This window comes from Asterias rubens, chromosome 8 (genome assembly GCF_902459465.1).
Source record: "Asterias rubens chromosome 8, eAstRub1.3, whole genome shotgun sequence".
NCBI classification, from domain to species: Eukaryota; Metazoa; Echinodermata; class Asteroidea; order Forcipulatida; family Asteriidae; genus Asterias; species Asterias rubens.
In genome coordinates, this window is record NC_047069.1 from 1,554,421 (window position 1) to 1,577,766 (window position 23,346).

At 38.7% G+C, this 23,346-nt stretch overlaps 4 protein-coding genes across 4 annotated transcripts; 2 read left to right on the forward strand and 2 right to left on the reverse strand.

Annotated features, from left to right (window-relative positions):
* The first annotated feature begins 2,984 nt into the window (after positions 1-2,984).
* Positions 2,985-4,121, forward strand: LOC117293478 (thyrotropin-releasing hormone receptor-like). Its single transcript, XM_033775827.1, has one exon. The coding sequence runs from the start codon at positions 2,985-2,987 to the stop codon at positions 4,119-4,121; it is 1,137 nt and encodes a 378-aa protein (XP_033631718.1).
* Positions 4,122-8,354: 4,233 nt separating this feature from the next.
* On the forward strand, positions 8,355-9,464 carry LOC117293479 (C-C chemokine receptor type 3-like). The gene has a single exon (XM_033775828.1). The coding sequence runs from the start codon at positions 8,355-8,357 to the stop codon at positions 9,462-9,464; it is 1,110 nt and encodes a 369-aa protein (XP_033631719.1).
* Positions 9,465-9,867: 403 nt separating this feature from the next.
* Positions 9,868-15,917, reverse strand: LOC117293770 (piRNA biogenesis protein EXD1-like). Its single transcript, XM_033776207.1, has 4 exons — positions 14,710-15,917; positions 13,468-13,554; positions 12,467-12,818; positions 9,868-12,252 (listed from the first exon to the last, which is right to left on the reverse strand). Exons 2-4 carry the CDS (start codon positions 13,521-13,523, stop codon positions 11,611-11,613), a joined length of 1,050 nt encoding a protein of 349 aa, XP_033632098.1. The 5' UTR covers positions 13,524-13,554; positions 14,710-15,917; the 3' UTR covers positions 9,868-11,610.
* A 1,515-nt stretch (positions 15,918-17,432) lies between these two features.
* On the reverse strand, positions 17,433-22,320 carry LOC117293480 (piRNA biogenesis protein EXD1-like). Its single transcript, XM_033775829.1, has 4 exons — positions 22,184-22,320; positions 20,801-20,892; positions 18,840-19,191; positions 17,433-18,020 (listed from the first exon to the last, which is right to left on the reverse strand). Exons 2-4 carry the CDS (start codon positions 20,857-20,859, stop codon positions 17,433-17,435), a joined length of 999 nt encoding a protein of 332 aa, XP_033631720.1. The 5' UTR covers positions 20,860-20,892; positions 22,184-22,320.
* Between the last annotated feature and the right edge of the window lie 1,026 nt (positions 22,321-23,346).

Here is a 23,346-nt window from a genome sequence, read left to right on the forward strand (position 1 = left end):
AGACCAACGGGGAACAAACGAGTAATCAAATCAAACGTGCGCTCGTGATTTCAAGATTTTCAAGGAAGTATATATGCGGAAACCATAAAACCAATCAGGTCTAGACTTGGTTTCAAGTCGTTAAAGCTGCATATGTTGTAGGTAATAACATACTCCTTGAGAGAAGCATCACACAGGGTGCACCACATTAAAGGGCAGACTGGTGCACCAAGCCTAGTACATTGCAGACCAATAATTTACTTTGAAATAATAACATGCACAAATTGTGGTAACAAATTGTGCACTAAGGATAACAGCCGGGCGTGTTCATGCGCTTTAACGTTTGAGGAGATTTGGTACATTTTGGCTTTTAAAGTTTGTCATATTTTGCTTGGAAAATTGACGGATGTTTTACGTAACAGGCAAATGCAAGTTTGGAAAACCCTGAAACACAACTTGTGCGCCCTCTCGTGATACTGTGGCCAAATTATTTGCTTCATTAAAACATGGTTTCAATCAGTACGACAAATAGCATGATTAACACAAAATAATTAAGTTAATATAATTGAAGACTTTTGGACGCTAAGTGGCAGCATAATGATAATAATGTTAATAATGTTATTGATAATAATAATAATAATAATAATAATGTTATTGATAATAATAATAATAATAATAATAATAATAATAATAATAATAATAATAATAATAATAATAATAATAATAATAATAATAATAATAATAATAATAATAATAATAATAATAATAATAATAATAATAATAATAATAATAATAATAATAATAATAATAATAATAATAATAATAATAATAATAATAATAATAATAATAATAATAATAATAATAATAATAATAATAATAATAATAATAATAATAATAATAATAATAATAATAATAATAATAATAATAATAATAATAATAATAATAATAATAATAATAATAATAATAATAATAATAATAATAATAATAATAATAATAATAATAATAATAATAATAATAATAATAATAATAATAATAATAATGTTGGATCCACTTTACCAGAGAGTGATTATACATTTGGGTATAAGTCTGTATGTCTGATGTGCACGAAGTATAGGTGAACATATGTTCTTTTCAGTCCCTCAACCACTATTCCACATAACCCGAAACCTATCAATTACTACGGGACCTCATCTCCCTCCTAGATACATAGTGGAATGGTCCAGTATAAGATATCAAGTATCAGGGATATTGACTCGTCAATTTATCTTTGGAGAAAAAAGTGAAATAACTATAATGTGCCATGATTTAGTATTGAGAAGTGTGAGTGAACATAACTAATAAGAACCTCATCTCCCTCCTAGATACATAGTGGACCGGTCCAGTATAAGATATCAAGTATCAGGGATATTGACTTCTCAATCGGCCATTGCACTTCGGGCACTGCACTTTGGAGAAAAGGGTGAAATAAATAGTTATCCATGATTTAGTATTACGAAGTAAGAGTGAACATACTAAGAACCTTATCTCCCTCCTAGATACATAGTGGACCGGTCCAGTATGAGATATCAAGTATCAGGGATATTGACTTCTCAATCGGCCATTGCACTTCGGGCACTGCACTTTGGAGAAAAGGGTGAAATAAATAGTTATCCATGATTTAGTATTACGAAGTAAGAGTGAACATACTAAGAACCTTATCTCCCTCCTAGATACATAGTGGACCGGTCCAGTATAAGATATCAAGTATCAGGAATATTGACTCGTCAAATGGGCATTGTACTTTGGAGAAAACAGAAATAAAAACCTTTGCCATGGTTTAGTATTACCAGCGCTCACTTTAATAAGATTTTTAACTTATTAAAATGTTAAGGCAAGTGACTCTTAGATTGTACGTTAATGATTTACTTCTTCCTTTGGTGTACGTTGTGTATGGCGAGCTTTGACTTCTCGACATGTCTTTCAAGACATGAGATCGGATTCAAACACAAGATATTCTCTCAAGGATTTCATACGGAACTGTTACCCTTGAAGATCTGAATCAAGACCAACCTTTACATTGGAGTACTTTGAGACAAGACTAGACCCATCGCAAATGCCTGTTAAGACATTAATGATGGGCGGCCTAAGTGTTGTTTGAAGCTTTGCTTGCATGGTGTGGATCAGCTGGTGTGGATAAATTGAAAGACACTATAAATAATTAGCACTTGCGGGTATACAACCATGTGTAACTCTCTTTTGTGGGGGGAGTGTTGGCTCTGAAAAGAGCCGGTGTGGTGTCGACGTTTCGAATAGTATACTCTGCTCGTCTTCATCAGGAGATAAATTGGAAGAAACTATTTGTAGTAAACTTGCGGGTACAACCATGAGTAAATATCTTTTGTTGGAGTGTTGGCTCTGAAAAGAGCCGGTATGGTCTCGACGTTTCGAAGAGTATACTCTGCTTGTCTTCAGGAAAAGAAAAACAAGGTAGGCCTAAATGGATTTGTTCACCTATACTTTGTCAACTATATAAACCTAAAAAATAGTGCCAGTCGTTTGAATTTCAGCAGATGTGTTGTTTCAGGTTAAGCGGATTATTAAATATTGATATCTTTATCATTATCACTAGGGACAGGCCGGACAGACTACTGTTATCATGATCTGACGGCATAATGTGGTTAACAAGTAACTCGGAGTATAGTTGCATCATTTACACAGCGCTGCCAGGGAACAAAATACGACGAGAACCATTGATGTGATCTTCGGCAGAGATGTTGTAGATCATTGTACAAGACAGACCTACAGAATATAACTTGGAGAAGTTGGCAGCTATATGAGTTTGCACATCACTCGAGTTACTTGGGCTGCGGTACCTCACCAATGTGCTGAAGCCCTTGATTCTATCAGAAGCTACAGACAAAACTGCATCTATTGCAATAGAGCGACATACAGACAGCAGATGGAAACATTTTAAGGTCCTGGAAGACTTGTTGCTATAGAGTATCAGTCACAGACACTTATTCAGCATGGGTAGTACGGCAAGTGGCATTGCGAACTCATGCACACCTAACAACACATTGGATCTTTCTCTCTATGAGGACATAGCCAATGAGTTCGCGCTGTATAAGACAATCGACACCGTTATCATCATGATAGTCAACCCGTGTATTCTGGCTGTCGGCCTGCTTGGTAATTTAGGGTTCCTCTTCGTTATGGCACGCGTCCGTCGCATGTGGACGGTCACCAACATCTACCTGACCAACTTGGCTGTGGCGGACACTAGCTTCCTCGTCATCGGTGTCTCAGAGAAAATCGCCCGGTATCGAGCCAGCCCCTTGGCCGCTAATCAAGCCATCCTCGGAACAATGGGATGTATTGTGGTGTACACGCTCTTAGACGTGGCGTATTTTGTTGGGCTGTGTCTCGTTACTCTAGTGACTATTGAGAAATACTACGCCATCTGCAGACCCATCCAGCACAGACTGATCGCTGGCAAGAAACGCACCATCAAGCTGGTCTCATTTGTGTGGGGGATGGCATGGGTGTTCGGCCTTGGTCTTCTCCCATGCTGGTCTAACTTCATGGGTTTATGCACTATATGGCCCGACACTGAAGACTTCTCCAGACACCCAGCAGTTTTCGGTACATGTCTACCAGAAGCATCTTGGTTGATCGACTTCCACAATGGTCTACAGGCGGTTCCCTTCTTCGTCTGCCTCATCATCAACGTAACCCTATACGGCCTTATCATTAAATCCCTCCATACCCGAATAGGCGTCGTGGGGACCGGGACTGCGAACGATCAGACCACGGCACAGAAGAATAAGAAAGCAGAACGCCAACGCGTTCGGAACCAAGTCACCCGAATGCTGATCGTGAACGGGGTGGTGTTCTTCACCCTGATGGCACCGTTCCAGTGTAGCTCCTTCGCCTTCGTCATCGTCAACCAAACATTAAACTACGTCTTGACTGTGGAACAAGTTGACAAACTCCTCGTGGTCAACCGTGTCTTGCTGTACCTCAACCCTGCAGTCAACCCGTACATTTATCTCATGACTAACGCCAGGATTCGACGTGCCTATAAACAAGCCTTCACGTTTTGCCGGAAGACTCGTCGAGTGGACTCAACCTCCATGCTGGACGTGACAACTCTCAATTCTTGACATTAAACAGAATCTTACAATCATTTTTCCTTCGAACTCGGGAAAGCACTGAGTATACAGTGCTAACAGTAAAACATCGGCGTATATGGGTAAAACCAAAATTAATATTCTTTATCCCCGCTGAAAATTTCCATTTGTTAAAGGATTTTCTGAGCAGGATAACTTTAACATCTCAAAGAACAGTTTTGCGGATTTCTCTTCCACATTAGAACATGAGAAAATAATCAAAGTTGTCATTTAAGTTGTATGTTAAACTAAAATAAAATTCAGACCTCAGTGGAAATTTGTCAAAAACATACCTTTTTGTTAGTATCCCCCTCATTTTTATGGACATTTGTGCTGGATTAAAAATGCATCTTACTTTCTTATGTATAAATATATAAAATACACTTGACTTGTCCCCTTCATAGCATCTAATGAGGTATAGTTGTTGCTACGAAAGCTTAATGCGTTATTTGTATGTAGTTAGTTAGTCATTACGGGCACTGGACACGTTTGGTGGTTGTCAAAGACCGGTCTTCTCACTTGGTGTATCGAAACATATGCATAATATTAAACAAACCTGAATAATAGGGCTCAATTGGTCATCGAAGTTGCAATAGAATAATGAAAGAAAACCCAACTTTGTTGCACACAATTTGTGTGTTTTCAGATGCATACTGAAGTACCTCAGCTGATTCAGAGGGAGTCGTTTCTCTCAATATGTTTTCTTATCAGCAGCTCTCCATTGCTTGTTACCAAGTAAGGTTTTATGCTAACAATTATTTTGAGTAATTACCGAAGGTGTCCATAGTGCTGTTAAGTGCTTCTATTTTTTCCTTCCTCGGATTGAAAATGCAATCTCCTTTTTGCTGATCGAAATACGTTGCAAAAAAAAAACTGTTTGTCTAATGACTCAACGGAAGAAACTTACTTTAGAACCCAAAGTAATTGTATCCTTAAATCGTTTTATCTCACCATAACGGCTGAGTTTCAAGCTAAGGGAATTATTTTAAAAAATAAAATAAAATAATGGAAATAATAATTTATCAATATTGATGATAATGAAGTGACAAGAAAACTTATGAATACATTTGTAAACTGCTGTAGTTACTCAGCAAAGTGTGGGTTCGAATCCCCAGCAATGACACTTGTGTCCTTAAGCAAGACACTTAGCCATTGCTTCGTCCTTCGGATGGGACGTAAAGCCGTTGGTCCCATGTGTTGTGTAACGCATGTAAAATAACCCAGTGCACTTATCGGAAAGAGAAGGGGTTCGCACCGGTGCCTGGTTGTGGCTGCTAAATGCGCCGTAGCACCTTGTAAACCCTTATAAGGTGCTACATAAGGTCTCAGAATGCATCTCTGCAATAACCTATCATTCTGAAAGTTTGTATATACTCAGCGCCTTGAGTACCTTGTTTGGTAGATACGTGTGCTATATATAAGACTTTGATATTATTAGACTTCGATTAAATGTCCCGAATGAACAAAGTCTACAAAATCTTCGTCCCTTCGATAATGTGTCAATATAATTAAAGGCACTTGACACCTTTGGTAATATTGTTAAAGACCAGTCTTCTCACTTGGTGTATTCCCACATATGCATAAAATAACAAACCTGTGAAAATCTGGGCTCAATTGATCAGCGAATTTGCAAGCGAATAATCAAAGAAAAAACACCCTTGTTTAAAAAAATGGTGTGCTCTCAGATGCCGAAAAAGGGCACAATGTTAATATTTAAGTGAGAAATTACCTCTTTCTCAAAAACTTTGTACTATGTTTCTCACAATATTTTATACTATCAACAGCTTTCATTACTCGTTTCCAAGTATGTTTTTATGCTAACAATTATTATTTGAGTATCAATAGTGTCCAGTGTCTTTATAAGGGGAACATCGCGGCTTCGGGCGGGTTTTTGTGGGGCGGGGCGGGCGGGGTGGGGGATGGAGGTAAGCAACAGATTGATATAAGCTTAATTTTCCTCCATGCAACTCACTAGACCAACCGTTCCGGGCAGATTGGAAAAAGGGGTCTGATTTCTTCTTTGAAAATAAAAATGAAATTTAAACCACGACTTCTCACTGTGCATTATAAAGGAAGCACAAACATAAATTATATGCTATGTTTGTTATCACCTAAACTAAAACGCCCCTCTAAACAGAAGTTAAGCAGTCTACAAGTCCAGCAACTTTCGAAAGTAAAAAGCATTTTGAGAATCCTTTCACTTCGAAGTAATGTCACTTGTGGTTATGAAAATATATATCAGTTATTAAAGGCAGTGGACACTATTGGTAATTACTCAAAATAATTATTAGCATAAAAACTTTCTTGGTGACGAGTAATGGGGGAGAGGTTGATGGTATAAAACATTGTGAGAAACAGCTCCCTCTGAAGTGCCATAGTTTTCGAGAAAGAAGCAATTTCCCACGAATTTGATTTCGAGACCTCAGATTTAGAACTTGAGGTCTCGAAATCAACCATCTAAACGCACACAACTTTGTGTGACAAGGGTGTTTTTCCTTTCATTATTATCTCGCAAGTTCGATGACCGATTGAGCTCAAATTTTCACAGGTTTGTTATTTTATGCATATGTTGAGATACACCAACTGTGAAGGCTAGTCTTTGACAATTACCAATAGTGTCTACTGCCTTTAAATATCAAAATTGTAAACGTTACTGCCAAATTTGTACAGGTTAATTTAAATGGAATAATAAAACAATCGAAAGGTTCCAAAAGCCAAATGTATACTTTCTCTACAATAGGAAACTATTCTAAGTGTTCTGAGAAGAGCTGCTGGTCTCGACGTTTCGACCCGTATACTCTGCTCGTCTTCAAGACAAGAACGGTTATTGTCCTGTCATTTCAGCGGTTGTATACTTTACGGTGCAGGGGTGGATTTCACAATTAGTAAAGACTAGTCAGTAGTCTTATCTCGAGTTAGGACGATTTACTCGTCCTGACATAGGACTATAGCCTTAATAAATCCTAGGACTAGCACCTAAGATCTAAATACGTTACAAATACGTTCTAAGTTACAAATACGTTACCCAAAAATTGTATCATGTGTTAATTTAATTTGTACGGAGGCGTATTCTCGAATACAACAACTCGTATCGTGTATGTCAAACTTATCATGTACGTACAGGATAAGTGTAGTGTACGTACAATTTAAGAGTTACCTTGTACGTACACGATGACTTGTGCATGTACACAATAATTCAAAACGTACCTTGTACGTACCTGATAAGATGTGGACGTACATAATAATTCCAAACGTACCTTGTACGTACACAATGACTTGTGCACGTACACCACAATTCCAAACGTACCTTGTACATACTTGATAAGTTGTGTACGTACACCATAATTCCAAAGAACCTTGTATGTACACAATACGTTATTGTGTACGTACACGATATTTCTCAACTGTTGTACGCACAAGACAAATTTCAACTTGTCTTGTATGTATACAATAAGTTTAACTTATAGGATAACTTATCGTGTACGTTCACGAAAGTGTATGTACATGTACACGATAAGTTATTATGTACGTACACGTTAAGAGAGATATATTTGTTTTCATGTAGCGGTGCCAGCAGGAGATTCTCTCCCCCCCCCCCCCCCCCCCCCCCCCCCGGAGATTCAGTCCCCCCCCCATATGGCAAACTATGTACAAACGTTTTCTGGTAGCGCCCTCTTATGAATCATCCTCCTACAGCCCATGTTAACTTCCCTGGGACAGCAGCAATACTCTTCTGTTACATTTGCACAACAAGTGCTAGCTAGATAAATTACTGTAAGATTACCGGTACTGGAATTGTTCGCCAGTAAGAAGCTTTCACCTTCAAAGTACCACCAACAAGCTGGCCTGGTATGGTTGAAAAACAAAAAACCTAACAACTATCTCCCGGTAACTATCTTTGATTAAAAGGCGATTAGCGGTGTGTTTCTGTGTATCCTTGGTCGGTCTGCATTTATAATACAGTCACTGATAGTGTGGTAGACCTAAACATGCTGCAATAATAGCAACCGCCATAAGTTATACATAGATAGTTGTCAGGTCATGCTGATGCACACTGTAAACTGTGAATGTTTTCTTAGGAATGTGACAATAATTGGTTGTTTTAAGTACGCGAGAAGTTATGGTGATTCCTACCTCCATGATTTGATACAATAATTGACTATTGTCACAGCATGGGAAAAGAACATGTACACCAACCACGAGGCCGTCAATGACTCTTGAAACAAAATGGCGGACGAACACTGTGCTCAAGTAACAATCGGACTTCTGAATTTAACCGATGCGGATATCGCAGCTGACTACACGTACAGCCAAGCTGTTGCAATTTTAACCACAGTCATCAACCCTGTTATGTTCACCATAGGAATATTTGGTAACTTTTGTTTCGTCTTCACCATTGCTCGTGTACGGTACATGTGGACAGTTTTGAATATCTACCTGGCGAATATGGCGTTGTGTGCTGTTTTGGTTTTAGTGTCGCTTATATCGAACACACTGGTTCGGTATCAGGGTAGCTCAGTACCATGGGATTTCAGTCCCCTTGGCTCTATAGGATGTGTGTTCGTCAACGTTGTACATGATATAGCACTTTGGGCTGCGCTTGTTTTTGGCGGGATGGTCAATCTTGTGTTGTACCGTGCTGTACTCCGGCCGTTCCAGTTTCGTAGGCTTGGAGAACGAAAGAGCGCCATTGTGCTCTCCACCGGAACATGGCTGTGTAGTTGTTGCATTGGAGCAGCCTTCTCGCCGACTTGGTTACGTCTCGACACGCGGTGTGTTGCGTGGCCTGATACGGAACAGTACTCCATGTATCCGGATTACATAGGAGTGTGCTCCCCTGTTGAGGAGTGGGTCCTCATCTTCCATGACTTAGCCCAGACTATTTGCTTCTTCGTCGGTGGACTCATTGGTATCTTCACTTATGCGACCATCTTTAAAAAACTCAAGCGAGTAAACCCTTCACCACCGGAAGGGAACAAGCAGCCATTACCCCGGGGGCGACAGCGCCACGTTGAGGTCATCAAAATGGTGATGATCAGCTCTGTTGTGTTTTACACATTCCCAATGACATACAAATGCGCACTGTTCGCTCGTTCCATAGCTAAACTGACAAACAACTACATACTTAGCGAAATGCAGCACAACTATTTGATGCTAGTTGCAAACAACATGATGTATGTTGCCCCCGCTATTTGCCCGTACATCTATGCGTTGACTAATTCGCGTTATCGCAGCGCGTTAGTTACGGCATTTACCCATGGATGTAGGAAAAAGCACCACCACTTTGTCATCAGGACAGACCGTATGTCAACCATGCATATGACGCAACAAAAATAACTCACACAATGTTCGCTAAAATATGATACAGATTTCTATATGCGTTTTATTGATATATTAATTCATGCATTAAGACTGTACAGCTGATCAGCTACAGTTGTTTTGAATTGATTTGATTTGATTTGATTTGATTTGATTCGATTTGATTTAAAATAGTTTGAAAACAAAGACCATCGCAGCCAAGTGCTGAATTGCATTCATATTCAGGGGTGAGAGTCATTACAAACGAAAAAGTCTGGAACTTGGATACAAATTCAAAGGTATGTTGAAATGATGCCATTTCTATACCTTTTGGTAACCCCTGCGGTTACAGATTCCAAGGAGCTTTTGGAAACAGTATCCAAAGCACTAGAGAAGTAAACCAATGAGCAGGATTTCTTTATTTGTGGAGAAAAATCTTGTCTGATTTTCTTCACCAGCCGACATAAAAAGTCTGAATTCAGCCAAAAGTCTGAACAATCTCATCCCTGCATATTACAAATGAGATACAAATAGTTAAAAATTTTCAATGAGTTACAAATACAAGAAAACAATCTGTCTTCCTTTTCATTCCCATCCTTTCAAATGTGCCACAGAAAGTCGAAAAAACACTGCACAAATTGTTGGTGAAAGGCATTTTCCTCTCCTTTTTGCAACAACAAAGATTAATCTCCGATATTAATTATTGGTCGTCGTCGAGTCATTACATCAAAATAATAATAATAATAATAATAATATAGTTGCCACTTATAATGCGCCATATCTAAAAGGCACTCCTGGCACAGGAGAGGTGCAGAAGCAAGTGTGCCTACAATGAGTTACAGAGATTTAAGCACAATTGAGTTTTAAAGCTGGTATAAGTTTAGTGACATGCTATTATTTTGAGTAAAAACACATTTTTATCAACTTAGGCAAACACTTAAGCAAACATATTTACTATAGTATTGTTTATAAACAACAGTTTTATAATCAACAATTAACTATTTAGTTTACAGCTTTTTATTTTAATGCTCTTTGATCCCTCGTCCTACTGAATGGTTAAAGATGGTTGGTAAAATAATCAAAGGCCCTTTTCGAAACGACGGCGTCGGCTTTGGATTCGGCTCAGGCTAGCTTGGCCCCGCCGGTTGTTTGACAGTTTGCGCGTGCTTTGCGTATACGCGCTCGGGGCTTCAGACGAGAGAACGGAGTTTCAAGCTGAATCCATAGACGAAGCCGTGGTTTCGAAAAGGGCCATAAAGTATGGGTGTTTAATAATGTTTTTTTTTTAAGTCAACAACCCCAAAAGATAAACTGCCGTCACTCTGAATATTCTCATTCACTCAAGGAGTGGGAAATGATATTATTTCAGAGTATTATATTGTATTATGCCACATAAATTTGTGGGGTACTGAAGAGTCTTAATCGATGATAGAGATGATATATGTTTTGGTGGTGGGTGTTGCTATTTGTGTTAAGGGTATGTTTTAGAATTGGGTTTGCATTTGAGGAAATGTATACATCATTCAGGATATATGTAACAAGAATATTGTGTCTATAAATTTGATTGTTTAACCAAGATTCCGCTCTACCATTTATTACCGCCTATCAGTATTGTTCTCCAAATTACCAACGACAGAACAAGTTCTGCAAAGACCAAGTTCTGCAAAGAACAAGCAAACGTCGCCGGTTTATCATTTCCTTATTGGTGGTCAGTATACAGAACCCAGTGTATTTATTAATAATTTTGAAACAACAAATAATACCACAAGAGCACTCAATGCCTTTAAATCCAATTGTATACGCTCTTAAAGCTCCCGGGTTACATTTTGACCCAGATCCAGGGTCACGCGTGGAGCCTGACCCATCTGGATCAGTTTGACCTGGAAACTGGTTTTCAAAAAATTGTATTTTAGCTCGGATTATGCTAATCAGTTGACCCTTTCATGGGTAATTTCCAAGTAAATTCCGGGTCAGAATGACTACATGTGGGTCAATTCTGACCAAGAAGTTTAAACGACTATATTAGTGTAATACAAGGATTGGGAAATGTCTACTTGTGAATGTTTCACACATTCCTCTTTCAACTTTAAATTCCTGTAAAATAAAACAAACTACTTTGCGGACAAACACTTCAACAAACGCACGATCTAGTTTGTGATCTCCGCATTTGTACGAGCCTATTGTCCTAATAAAAATCGAACATAATTTCGCGACCATCGGAGTCGTAGCCATCCGCTTCGGAAGCTACCAGCCATTCCTGTTCGCGTTCCTGTTCGCGTTCCTCCCATCTGGCTTGTGCCTCCATGCTCTTTTTAACTCTCTTGCACACAACACATTTCTGTGTGCGTAATCGCAGTTGATTTTTGCTGAAATCTGAGCGCTGGAAGTCCCGAAGACAACCGACGCACTCCTTGTTACGATGGGGAAAAACTAAGCTACCCTTTGCCGGAATAACATACATTGGTAAATACTTATTTGTTTCAAACTCGTCGAAATACCTTCTGAATCGCGCTCGCTGAAAATCCAGGTATACTTTGGACGCAATGCGCAGGCGCTGCATTCCCTGCCCGTCAAGACCATCTTTCAGTTGACGGAACAGCTGGAAAAACCCTCTGACGTCACAGGCTGCATACTGTAACAGTACGTCTTTCAGGGGGCGGGCCAGCCAAACGCCGTCTGCGGACATCATGTATTTTCCTGCCTCCTTCTTCGCGATGAGGGTTTCATCTTTGACGTATCTCTTGAGACAGTATAAGAAGCTTCCAAGATTAGGAATCTCATATCTTTCTGGGTATTCTGGATCTGGGTGTTCTTCCTTATGAATAATCTACGTGTACAAATTGAGGAGAAAATTAAATTTAAAAAATCACGCCTATACACCAAACCATGCACATGCGGCCGTATTATTATTACACCATAAAATTTTATACAGCACTAACCGATTTAAACATTTCCCGATCTCTGGGTAGGGGTGGCAATAGGGGGCGTACTGAGCATTGGGAAAGCTTCCCCTATAACTGTGAATAACATGCAAACTATACCTCCATAAGTTGCAGATCCAATACATTGGCCAGCCTGACACCAAACTGATGCCACAGACAGTCCGAGTCCTGGCGACAGTCGAACATGATCTTGTCTCGAGAAGAGTCCTCCAAGATACTCTTCAAACCCTTATCAAAAACATCTCTACCCAATTTCTTGATGTCGAATAGATAGATGTCGTCATCTGTTGCTATGGAGACGATCGAAAGCTCTCCTTTGCGACTCAGAGACTCTCCTTCAAGATCGACTGCAAGAAATGGACTGGTATCCTGACTCCGAAGGATTTCATCAAGGGCTGTTTTTATCTGGGAGTGTTTGTCGATAAGTTGATATTCAAGATGAGGTGTGTTACTGCATAAAGAGTGGGTAAAATTGAGCCTATTTATTTCATGGCAGCGCCACATCCAAGCTTCGACTCTTTCTCCAAGAAACATACCACTGGCACTTTTTTTGCTAATATAGTCGCCGTAAAACGCAATACAATTTACTGGCGAAGGGTTTATTATTATGTATCAAACATCTGGATCAAATTTATAGACTTGCCCAGTCCCTCCGATTGAGCCTCCAAAAACTGTCGTTGTGCGCGCACCCTCTACCGGTGACTATGATGCGACCAACAGCGTATACAATCAAGGCTACATGCACCACTAAAATTAGACTTTGTTTCAAGTCTGCGATCGTGGTTCAACCCGGTAGCTAAAACATTATTTGTCTGAAATAGCGCACTCTTGTTATATTAACCTCCGTATAATAACCGCGACCTCAGACTTGAAATCAAGTCTACACTAACATTAATTTAGAGCAAACTTAACACAGAACGGTAACAGGTTTTTGTCTTCAAGGCAAAATACAACACAAATTTGGCTTAAATGGCCCTATTCACATTTTTCTTGGAAGATTCCTGGACGATTTGAAAAAGCTTTCATTCAAAATACAACGCCTCTATTTGTTCTGACTATCAACAACACATTCTTCAGATTTATATTAATTGTAAACTTACGATGGCTTGTTGCTAACACGACTTCTCACCGCGTCTTGTGAAGAAGCTGTGGCCATTTTAGACGGTCGTCTCAAAGGATTTTAACAGCTTTAAAGAAAAACATGGTTTCTTTTAAATTTTGGTTTGACACAGGGACAGATATCACAAAGTAGCACGTATCATTTCACATTGATTTGCTCATAGCAATAGACATGTGTGCAAATAAACCTACTAAATATGCATACGGTAAAACTACGGTTAAAGGCGGTGGACACTATTGGTAATTGTCAAAGACCAGTCTTCTCACTTGGTGTATCCCAACATATGCATAAAATAACAAATCTGTGAAAATTTGAGCTCAATCGGTCGTCGAAGTTGCGAGATAATAATAGAAGAAAGAACACCCTTGTCACACGAAGTTGTGTGCTTTCAGATGCTTGATTTCGAGACCCCAAATTCTAAATCTGATGTCTCGAAATCAAATTCGTGGAAAATTACTTCTTTCTCGAAAAATACGTCACTTCAGAGGGAACCGTTTCTATCAACCTCTCCCCATAACTCGTAACCAAGTAGGTTTCAATGCGAAAAAATATTTTGAGCTATTACCAATAGTGTCCACAGACTCCACTTCCTTTAAAGGAACACGTTGCCTTGAATCGGTGGAGTTGGTCTTTGAAAAGCGTTTTTAATAAAATGCATATGGTTAGAAAGATGTTTAAAAAGTAGAATACAATGATCCACACACATTTGCCTCGAAATTGCGTGGTTTTCCTTTTACTTTGCGAACTAACACGGTCGGCCATTTATGGGAGTCAAAAATTTGACTCCCATAAATGGCCGACCGTGTTTGTCGACGAGGTAAAAGGAAATACACGCAATTTCGAGTGATACTTGTGTGGATCATTATATTCTGCTTTTAAAACATCTTTCTAATTATATGCATTTTATAACAAACGGTTACAAACGTTTTTCACAGACCAACTCGACCGATCCAAGGCAACGTGTTCCTTTAAGCAATTGCTTTGAGATAAACCCGCATGCATTATTGACTCGTTTACACCCCTGCCATTCACTATTGAAAAAAAAAATACATCTGAACGCATTTGCCATACACACACACGTACAAAATATTGATATCAAAAACTAATCTAATTTCATCACAAACTTTGCCAGCAACATTTTACAAACTAAGCAAATCAAGTTAAGTTGTATATAAGTCATTATTTCACATTTTCAAATTGACCAGTCAAAAATATACTTTACCTTCAGAAAAAGGTGAAGAATCAGAGTGGTTTTGTACACTACGCACCAAGAAACAATAACGATGTCTGGTATTGCGTGCCCGGTTGGGGGAAAACCCGTAATCCGGAGGTTCAAGGTGACATACCAAATACTATAGAATGTATTATAAACAGCCAACAGTCATGTGATGCGTAGGCGTTCAGTTAATGGCAAATACATATACATTTAATCATGTGAGTTGTGACTGTACATAAAAACCGCATTCGACCGTTTCCAAGTTAACTCCCAAATTAACCAGACAATTAATATTGAGTTAATTTATTGTACACATTGGGCCATGGTGTTTTTTCTTCCACTCTTCTTGCAACTTCGATGACCAATTGAGATTACTGGTCTTTGATAATTATACCAATTTTTTTCACAGAGCCTTTCAGGGTTTGTTTTAGAGTTGCATTTGAGAAAAGCTATACATTATTAAACGATATCTGTAACAAAAATATTTTGTCTAAAAAATTGATTGTTACCCAGATTCTGTAATGTCTTGAGTTCTACAAGAGCTGTTGCTTTGATGCTTGCTTGGTTTATTGTGTCTCACACATGTCTTGCTTATTGAACACATACAGTGTAAGATATATACTTATCAATGGGCTACTGTTTCAAGGGTACAATAGCTGTATATGCATTATTCATTAGTTCGATCATGATATTGGAATAACCTGTAAACACATGTCTATAGATTTGGGTAGCTCTATCAGTGTTAATGTGTAGTGCGAGGATACTACATCCTTCCCCACCTTGAAATGGAACTTTCCTCTGGGCGAAAGGTGACTGATATTTAAAAAAGGGTTGAATATTATGAATAAACATGATGTTAAAATCACATAAACTTAATCCAGTTGGAGAAGAGTTATTCAATGTTGAAGATTGATTAATCTTTTGATTAAAGTTTTAGTGTCCATTGTTCAATATTCAAAAGTTGGTTGAATAACTTTTGGATTTTAGTAACTTCATGAGTCACGCAGTACTACTAGCTACACTCCTTAATTCTTTGTCACGTAGTGTTTTGATCATTAGTGTTGTTATTAACACGCTTATTTAGTTGTTCGTTGGTGTTGTTATCTATCAGTGTTATAGTGTGTAGTGCAAGGATACTATACAGATTCTGCTCTACTTATTATACACATAATGAATGTTTATGAGTGCAATGGTGCGAATATGTTCATGAGTTGAAAGATGGAATGTTCTATTCAACGAGGCGGAGCCGAGTTGAATGGAACATTCCAGCTTTCAACTTTTTGCACGAATGAAAAACATTCATTATTTGTTTTATATAACATCCAAGTAGATCTTTGTCATTTTGATTGAAAGATACAACTTTCAAAACAAACAAAGCGTAGGTCTACAATTTTTAATTGTAGAAGCCGAATGCTAGAAATTTTACTTATTTTTATGCCTTGCAATAACACCTGCTGCGTTACCAAAGGCACGCGCACGCAGTGATGTTTTTACTCGGCATTTTCGTTCCATCCGAAAAGTACAATTGCACGCTGCCAGCGTGCAATGGTACTTTTCGGATGGAACGAAAAAGCACGGTGAGTGACTCAGCGTGCAATGGTACATTTATTTGCTATCACGTGACGGACGATCCTCCAACCAAATGGCAAGGATCTGCTTGGGTGTTATATAGTACCACCTATTGTTCTCCCAATAACAAGCAATTCAACTTCGCCGGTATATAACTTTCTTATTGGACATCACAGAACATTCATGGGTTTATTATAAATTCGAATATGGAACAAAAATATCACAAGATCACTTAATGCTTTTAAGGGGAAGGTATTCACTCTTAAAATTCATGGCAATAAAAACTTTTGGTGTGAAGCTATATACGCCTCTCTTAATATGTATGCATGACGTCATAATTCGTACTCAAAATGGGGCTATGGGTGCACGTCCCCCATCACTTGCAGTGACTGCGCCCATCGCCTCGTTTTGAGTTAGCATTGTGACGTACCTCATGCATAAATATTAAGAGAGGCGTATAGCAGCTTTAGATGAGCACAAAGTATGTTGAGAATAATTTCGCTTAAAGTACATGTAATGTGGTTAGCCTATGTAAAAACGATATCAGTTTTCACCGTCAATACTATGATTGATGGGGAAATGAATATTTCAGACACTTGATCCTCTTTCAACTTAAAATTCAAAAGTGATTGTAAAATAAAACAACTATTTCATTGTAGACAAACGCTTCAACAAACACAGCATGACTAATACTGATTTCTGATCTCCGCATGGGACCTATAGGCAAATTCGATACCCACTTTGGTGATATAAATTTACATTAATTGGTTTACAGAATTACAGGATTGGCAGTGTCAGTACTTTATGTAATCCACAGCATCTGACAAACCTGTAGAAGTTTGAGATCGATCGGCCATATGAGCCACGAGAAAATAGTGAAAAACGATTACACATTTCTCGACATCGATTCATTTTTTTTTTCATTTTTTATAAAGCGCTCACTGGGCGATTAACTTCAAACGGGAAATTTGTTTTATTTAATTCTCATCAATATGACATTAAATTACAGACAGAATATTACAAAGGATTTTTTTTCTACTATCATCATCATAAGACTGTGTAAGTTTGATGTAAATCTGTGATCTTAGACGTTTTTTTTTCTTCTTACCAATTCTATAATGTTCCTTCAATAACCCCTTCCCTCTAGTTAGAATCGGAGTCTAAACTAACCCCCTTGGCAGCTGCGGCATCGCGAGCCTGCTGGCAAAAGAGCCAATACGCATGTGCGTCCATTTTCTGTTAATGCACACAGCACATTTCTGTGTACCATTTCGCAGATGATATCTTTTGAAATCTGATCGCGGGAAATCCCGTTTGCAACTGAAACATTGCGTGTCGCAAAAGGGCAACCGTAAGCTACCCTTAGCCGGAATTACGTACATCGGTAAATACCGATTGCTTTCGTACTCATCGTAACTCCTTGTCTTACGCTCTCGCTTTAAGTCCAGGTACACTTTGGACGCAATGCGCAGGCGCTTCATGTCATGGGGGCCAAGACCATCTTCCAGTTGACTGTACAGCTGGAAAAACCCTCTGACGTCACAAGCTGAATACTGTAACAGTACTTCCTTCATGGGGCGGATCATCCAAATACCGGCTTCCAACATGATGTCTTTGCCTGCCTCCTTTGCGTCGATGAGGGCGTCATCATGGACGTATCTCTTGAGACAGTATAAAAAGCCTCCAACGCGAGGAATTTTATCTTTTTGGGGGTACTCTGGATCTGGGTGTTCTTCATTATGAATAATCTATGTTTACAAATTGAGGAGACAAAAATTGGTTTCAAGTGTTATCCTAACACGCCAACCCATGATGAACATGCGGCCGTAAGAAGTAGAATGAAACTGGAATTACATACTTATTTGGATACTATACTAAGGAATGAATCTGTATTTTGGGGGTTTATACTCTATCTATTATTTCCAATCATTCAAATAAAATGATGATCATTCAAATAAAATGATGAACTGGGGGCTGACCCGGGTGAGCCCCGTCAAAGCTATTCGAACGTACCGGGGCAGACCAGGGTCGACCCAGGGAAGCTAAACGAACGCACCCACTATAATACGGTGCTTAAGCAGCTCAATGCAAACGCTTGACATGCTCCATAAGGCCTAGCCTACGAGCAGCCCAAATATGTGGTAAGCAGAGCCGTGAAGTTGATAGACTTGATTCAAGTCCCAATCCCGTTAGAGTCCTTTTATTTGTATAGTCCCATCGCGTAACCCGTGCCGCGCCACTCCGAACCACAATATCTACAATTTAACGGTGAGGGCGCACCGTTATACGGTTGCTAGTTGGCGCGATAATTTTGCTCATGGACCTCTCAAACGAGACTTGAATCAAGTCTATGATGTTGGGCTCTAATTTCGCGCGTGTGTTTACTTCCATTATTTTTGTAGGCCTATAATTTATCAAGCCTACAGACGCACTTGAATAACTAATCGCTTTTCACATTTTCTCGATCTCTTTTGGTTGGGGTTGGGGATATGGGGGGGGGGGGGGGCAAGTGGACAGAGTAGGGAAGCTTCATGACAGATATGAATAACCATAGAATGACAAAATACCTCCATAAGTTGCAGATCCAATACATTGGCCAGCCTGACACGAAACTGATGCCATAGACAGTCCGCGTCCTGGCGACAGTCGAACATGATCTTGTCTCGAGACGAGTCCTCCAAGATACTCTTCAAACCCTTATCAAAAACCTCTCTACCCAATTTCTTGATGTCGAATAAATAGATGTCGTCATCTGTTGCTATGGAGACGATCGAAAGCTCTCCTTTGCGACTCAGAGATTCTCCTTCAAGATCGACTGCAAGAAATGGACTGGTATCCTGACTTCGACGGATTTCATCGAGGACTGGCTTTATCTGGGAGTGTTTGTCGATGAGTTGATATTCAAGATGCGGTATGTCACTGTGTTATAAAGAGTTGTTAAAATTGATCTAGTTTGTTGGAAAAGACGAAATAAGCATTTATTTCTTGTATTATTCATCACTATGACATTGCCACATCCAAACTCTGAATCGTTCTCGCATATTTTTATTTTATTTTAAAGAAATCACGTATAAGAATAAGTCTCGATTGGCGACGTTTATTTGTCATCGGAGTAACCGATATCGCACCACGAATTACTGGAGAAGATCTGTATCACACAAACATCTGGACGAAATTCATAGACTTGCCCAGTCCCACCGAGTCAGTCTCCAAAAACAGTCGACGTTGTGTAAACATGAAAAGTCATGTTTTGTAAACACACAAATGTCCCGCAGGACACAACTCGTTCAAATGATCTGTGGTCCACAAAATAGGAGGGGTGAATGAAGGCAGTGGGTATATTGAGGGGTGGGATGGGGAAGTATTGGGGAAGAGGGTGGGGAGGGTGAAGAGGTGCACGGAAGGGCAAGGATGGGTGGGGGAAGATGCAGCATCGGAGGAGGGGTTGGGAAGAGGTTTAGGTGGGTATGGGGAGGGTAGGGGTGGGTCAGTGGGGTTATGGAGGGGAGGGGGTTAAGTGTTGACTGAGGGGGTCCCATACATGAAAGTGACAACACACCAAGTTTGGAGATAATAGTCCAAGTACTTCTTCATTGCGGAAACAATATTTTTCTTGGGAATCCCAAGACCAATCCAATAATATGACAAGCACAAGTAATCACTCGACAACCTTTCTATTGGAACACTAATCCTTTTAAAACACCAAAACACCCAAACAAACCAATCAACATCAGGTCGGTTTCATTTCTGTAATACATATTCAAACAGAACCAGCGATGACCTTATAAACGAACGAACCAAAAAAACACAAAAACTCTTGTAAAGAATTCGTAAATTTTGCATGAGAAAGCAGGTACGAGTCAAAGTCATTCGGGCATAAATAAACCCATTCAACCACAGCACAAACTATGTTAATATTTTAGATTTTGGGTTTTCTACATCCGTCACATCCCTAGCCAGGGCAGACTGTACTCACAACATTATAGAAATATACATTTTTCTTAAAGATCAGACTGTATTGTCACTTGCTAGACTGTCAGAGTGTATAAAACTTGACGTTATTTAAAGGGAGGGTACACGTTTGGTAACCACTCAAAACAAATATTAACTTAAAAACTGACTTGGTAACAAGCATTGGAGAGCTGTTGGTAGTATAAAACATTGTGAAAAACGGCTCCCTCTGAAGTAGCATAGAGTTTGAGAAAGAGGTTATTTCTCACTAAAATAATAAAACACTTCTAGCTATAAGTCTTTTATTCGTATCTGAAAGCACACAAATTCGTCCAACAAGGGTGTTTTTTTCTCATCATTTTCTCGCAACTTCGATGACCAATTTAGCTCAAATTTTCACAGGCTTGTTATTTTATGCTTATGTTGGGATTCACCAAGTGAGAAAACTGGTCTTTGACAATTATCAAACGTGTACCTTCCCTTTAAACATTAACAGCTTTACAAAATGAAACCCATTTTGTTTCTGGTTACACAAATCCAGTTATCTAGTTAATAATTACATTAACTGTAAACTTACGATGGCGTGTTGCCTTCACGACGTCTCACCGCGTCTTTTGATGAAGGAGCTGCGGCCATTTTAGACGATCGTCTCAAAGGATTAAGTTACAGCTTAAAAGGAAATCATTATGAAGTTGATTTCAATTAGGTTTGTTGACATCTAGAAACATATTATCACAAAGGACCTATTATTTCAAATTGACTTGCCCAAATAGGCATTACTGTGTGCAAAAACGTCCCCACAAAGTTGCTTTGAGCTTTAGATAAACACGCAGTGCGCACGCATGGACTCATTAAACATTGACAATCATTATTGAAATATGCATTGAAAGCGTGCATTGAATTGAACATTTCTCAACCAACCATTACAATGATTGCCATAAAAAAACTTTCTGATTATAGTGTGTATTATATTAAATTGCAATATCACAAAATTGATTGGTCGGAATGATTTATAACTAAATAACGTATTGACTTTAAAGGCACTGGACACTATTGGTAATTGTCAAAGACCAGTCTTCTCACTTGCTGTATCTCAACATATGCATAAAATAACAAACCTGTAACATTTGAGCTCAATCGGTCATCGAAGTTGCGAGATAATAATGAAAGAAAAACACCCTTGTCACACGAAGTTGTGTGCGTTTAGATGGTTCATTTCGAGACCTCAAGTTCTAACTCTGAGGTCTCGAACTCAAATTCGTGGAAAATTCTTTCTCGAAAACTATGACACTTCAGAAGGAACTGTTTCTCACAATGTTTTATACCATCAACCTCTCCCCATTACTCGTCACCAAGAAAGGTGTTATGCTAATAATTATTTTGAGTAATTACCAATCGTGTCCACTGCCTTTAATGAAGTAAATCAAGTTAAAGACACAGGACAAGTAATTTGGTAATAGTCATAGACCAGTATTCTCACTTGATGTATCCCAACATAATGCATCAAATAAAAACTCCGTGAAAGTTTTGGGCACAATGATCATCGAAGTTGTAAGAGAATTTTTTTATTGAAAGATAAAACACCATTGTTACACACACTGAGTGGGGGTGCCTTCAGATTCCCGAGAAAGGCTTCCAGGCCTGAAATCTTTCTCAGTTTCAAATATTTTAGTGAGAAAGTCCTTTTTATACTACATTATTTCTTTAGAGGGCGCCGTTTGGTGCCCTGCTTTCATCTGCTGCCATGATAGGCACCATGGAGAAACTACATCTTTCTAAAAACAAACTACACTTTTTCATGGTTTCTCACATTGTGTAATACCATCAAACTCTCAAGCTCGTTACCAAATTAGTAAGCTTTTATGCTGAAAGTTTTTTTGAGTAACTACAAAATAGTGTCCACTGTCCAGTGCCTTATGAAAGTCATTATTTCAACAATCAAAATAATTATATACTTTACCTTCAGAAAAAGGTGAAGAATCAGAAGGTTTTACGCACCAGTGGAAGTGAGAAAAATAATTATCTGAAGTTGCGTCGCCCGATTAAATCAATAAGATATATAAAATTGCGTGCTCGATTTTGGGGAAAACCCGCTACCTAAAGTTCAAGGTGTTTTGACACATTACAAATGAATAGAGTTGCAATCTTTTTTTAGAACTTTAAAGGGAAGGTACACTATTAGTAATTCTCAAAGACCAGTGTTCTCAACATATGCATAAAATAACAAGCCTGTGAAAATTTGAGCTCAATTGGTCATCGGAGTTGGGAGAAAAACACCCTTGTTGGACGAATTTGTGTGCTTTCAGATAGGAATAAAATACTTCTAGCTAGAGGTCTTTTATTATTTTAGTGAGAAATTACCTCTTTTTCAAAAGCTATGCTACTTCTGAAGGAGCCGTTTCCCACAATGTTTTATACTATAAACAGCTCTACAATGCTCGCTACCAAGTAAGTTTTTAAGTTAATGTTTGTTTTGAGTAATTACCAAACGTGTACCTTCCCTTTAATGTGTATAACAGCTTGGGCCTATTTTGTAGTATGCATGTTCAGTGTACATACAGTTATCGTATTCAAAACACATATTCTTTATACCGTCCACATACCCTAAACATGGAAACCATGTATAAACAACTTTTAAACCCTGTTTTTTTTTAGTCACTGGTAGAGGGCGCTACATCGACTGTTTCAGAGCTGATATGGAAGGATTGAACAAGTCTACACATCTGATCCAGATGTTTGTATGATACAGATATAACTTCTCCAGTAATTTTAGTGGCGATATTATATAGCTCTATGGATATCGGCAAAAATGAACGTCGTTGATCAAGACTACTCAATAACAAGCTAAACAATACACGGCAGGCGACACACCCCCAAAACTGACCAATCACTTTACATTATGACTCGTTGACGTCGTAACAAGTGGCATTATTTTTTACAATACTTTTAACAATTTTGTGTTTCATATTTTATCCATTATCGAGTATCTATGATATTTCAGCGAAATTGAACGAAATTTCATCAATTTAAATACTTACTTATTTTTTCTCCGAAAGTTTAATAACCAATAATTAAACGAACATTATGTACGTCAACCCATAGAGTACTCTATGGTCAACCAAG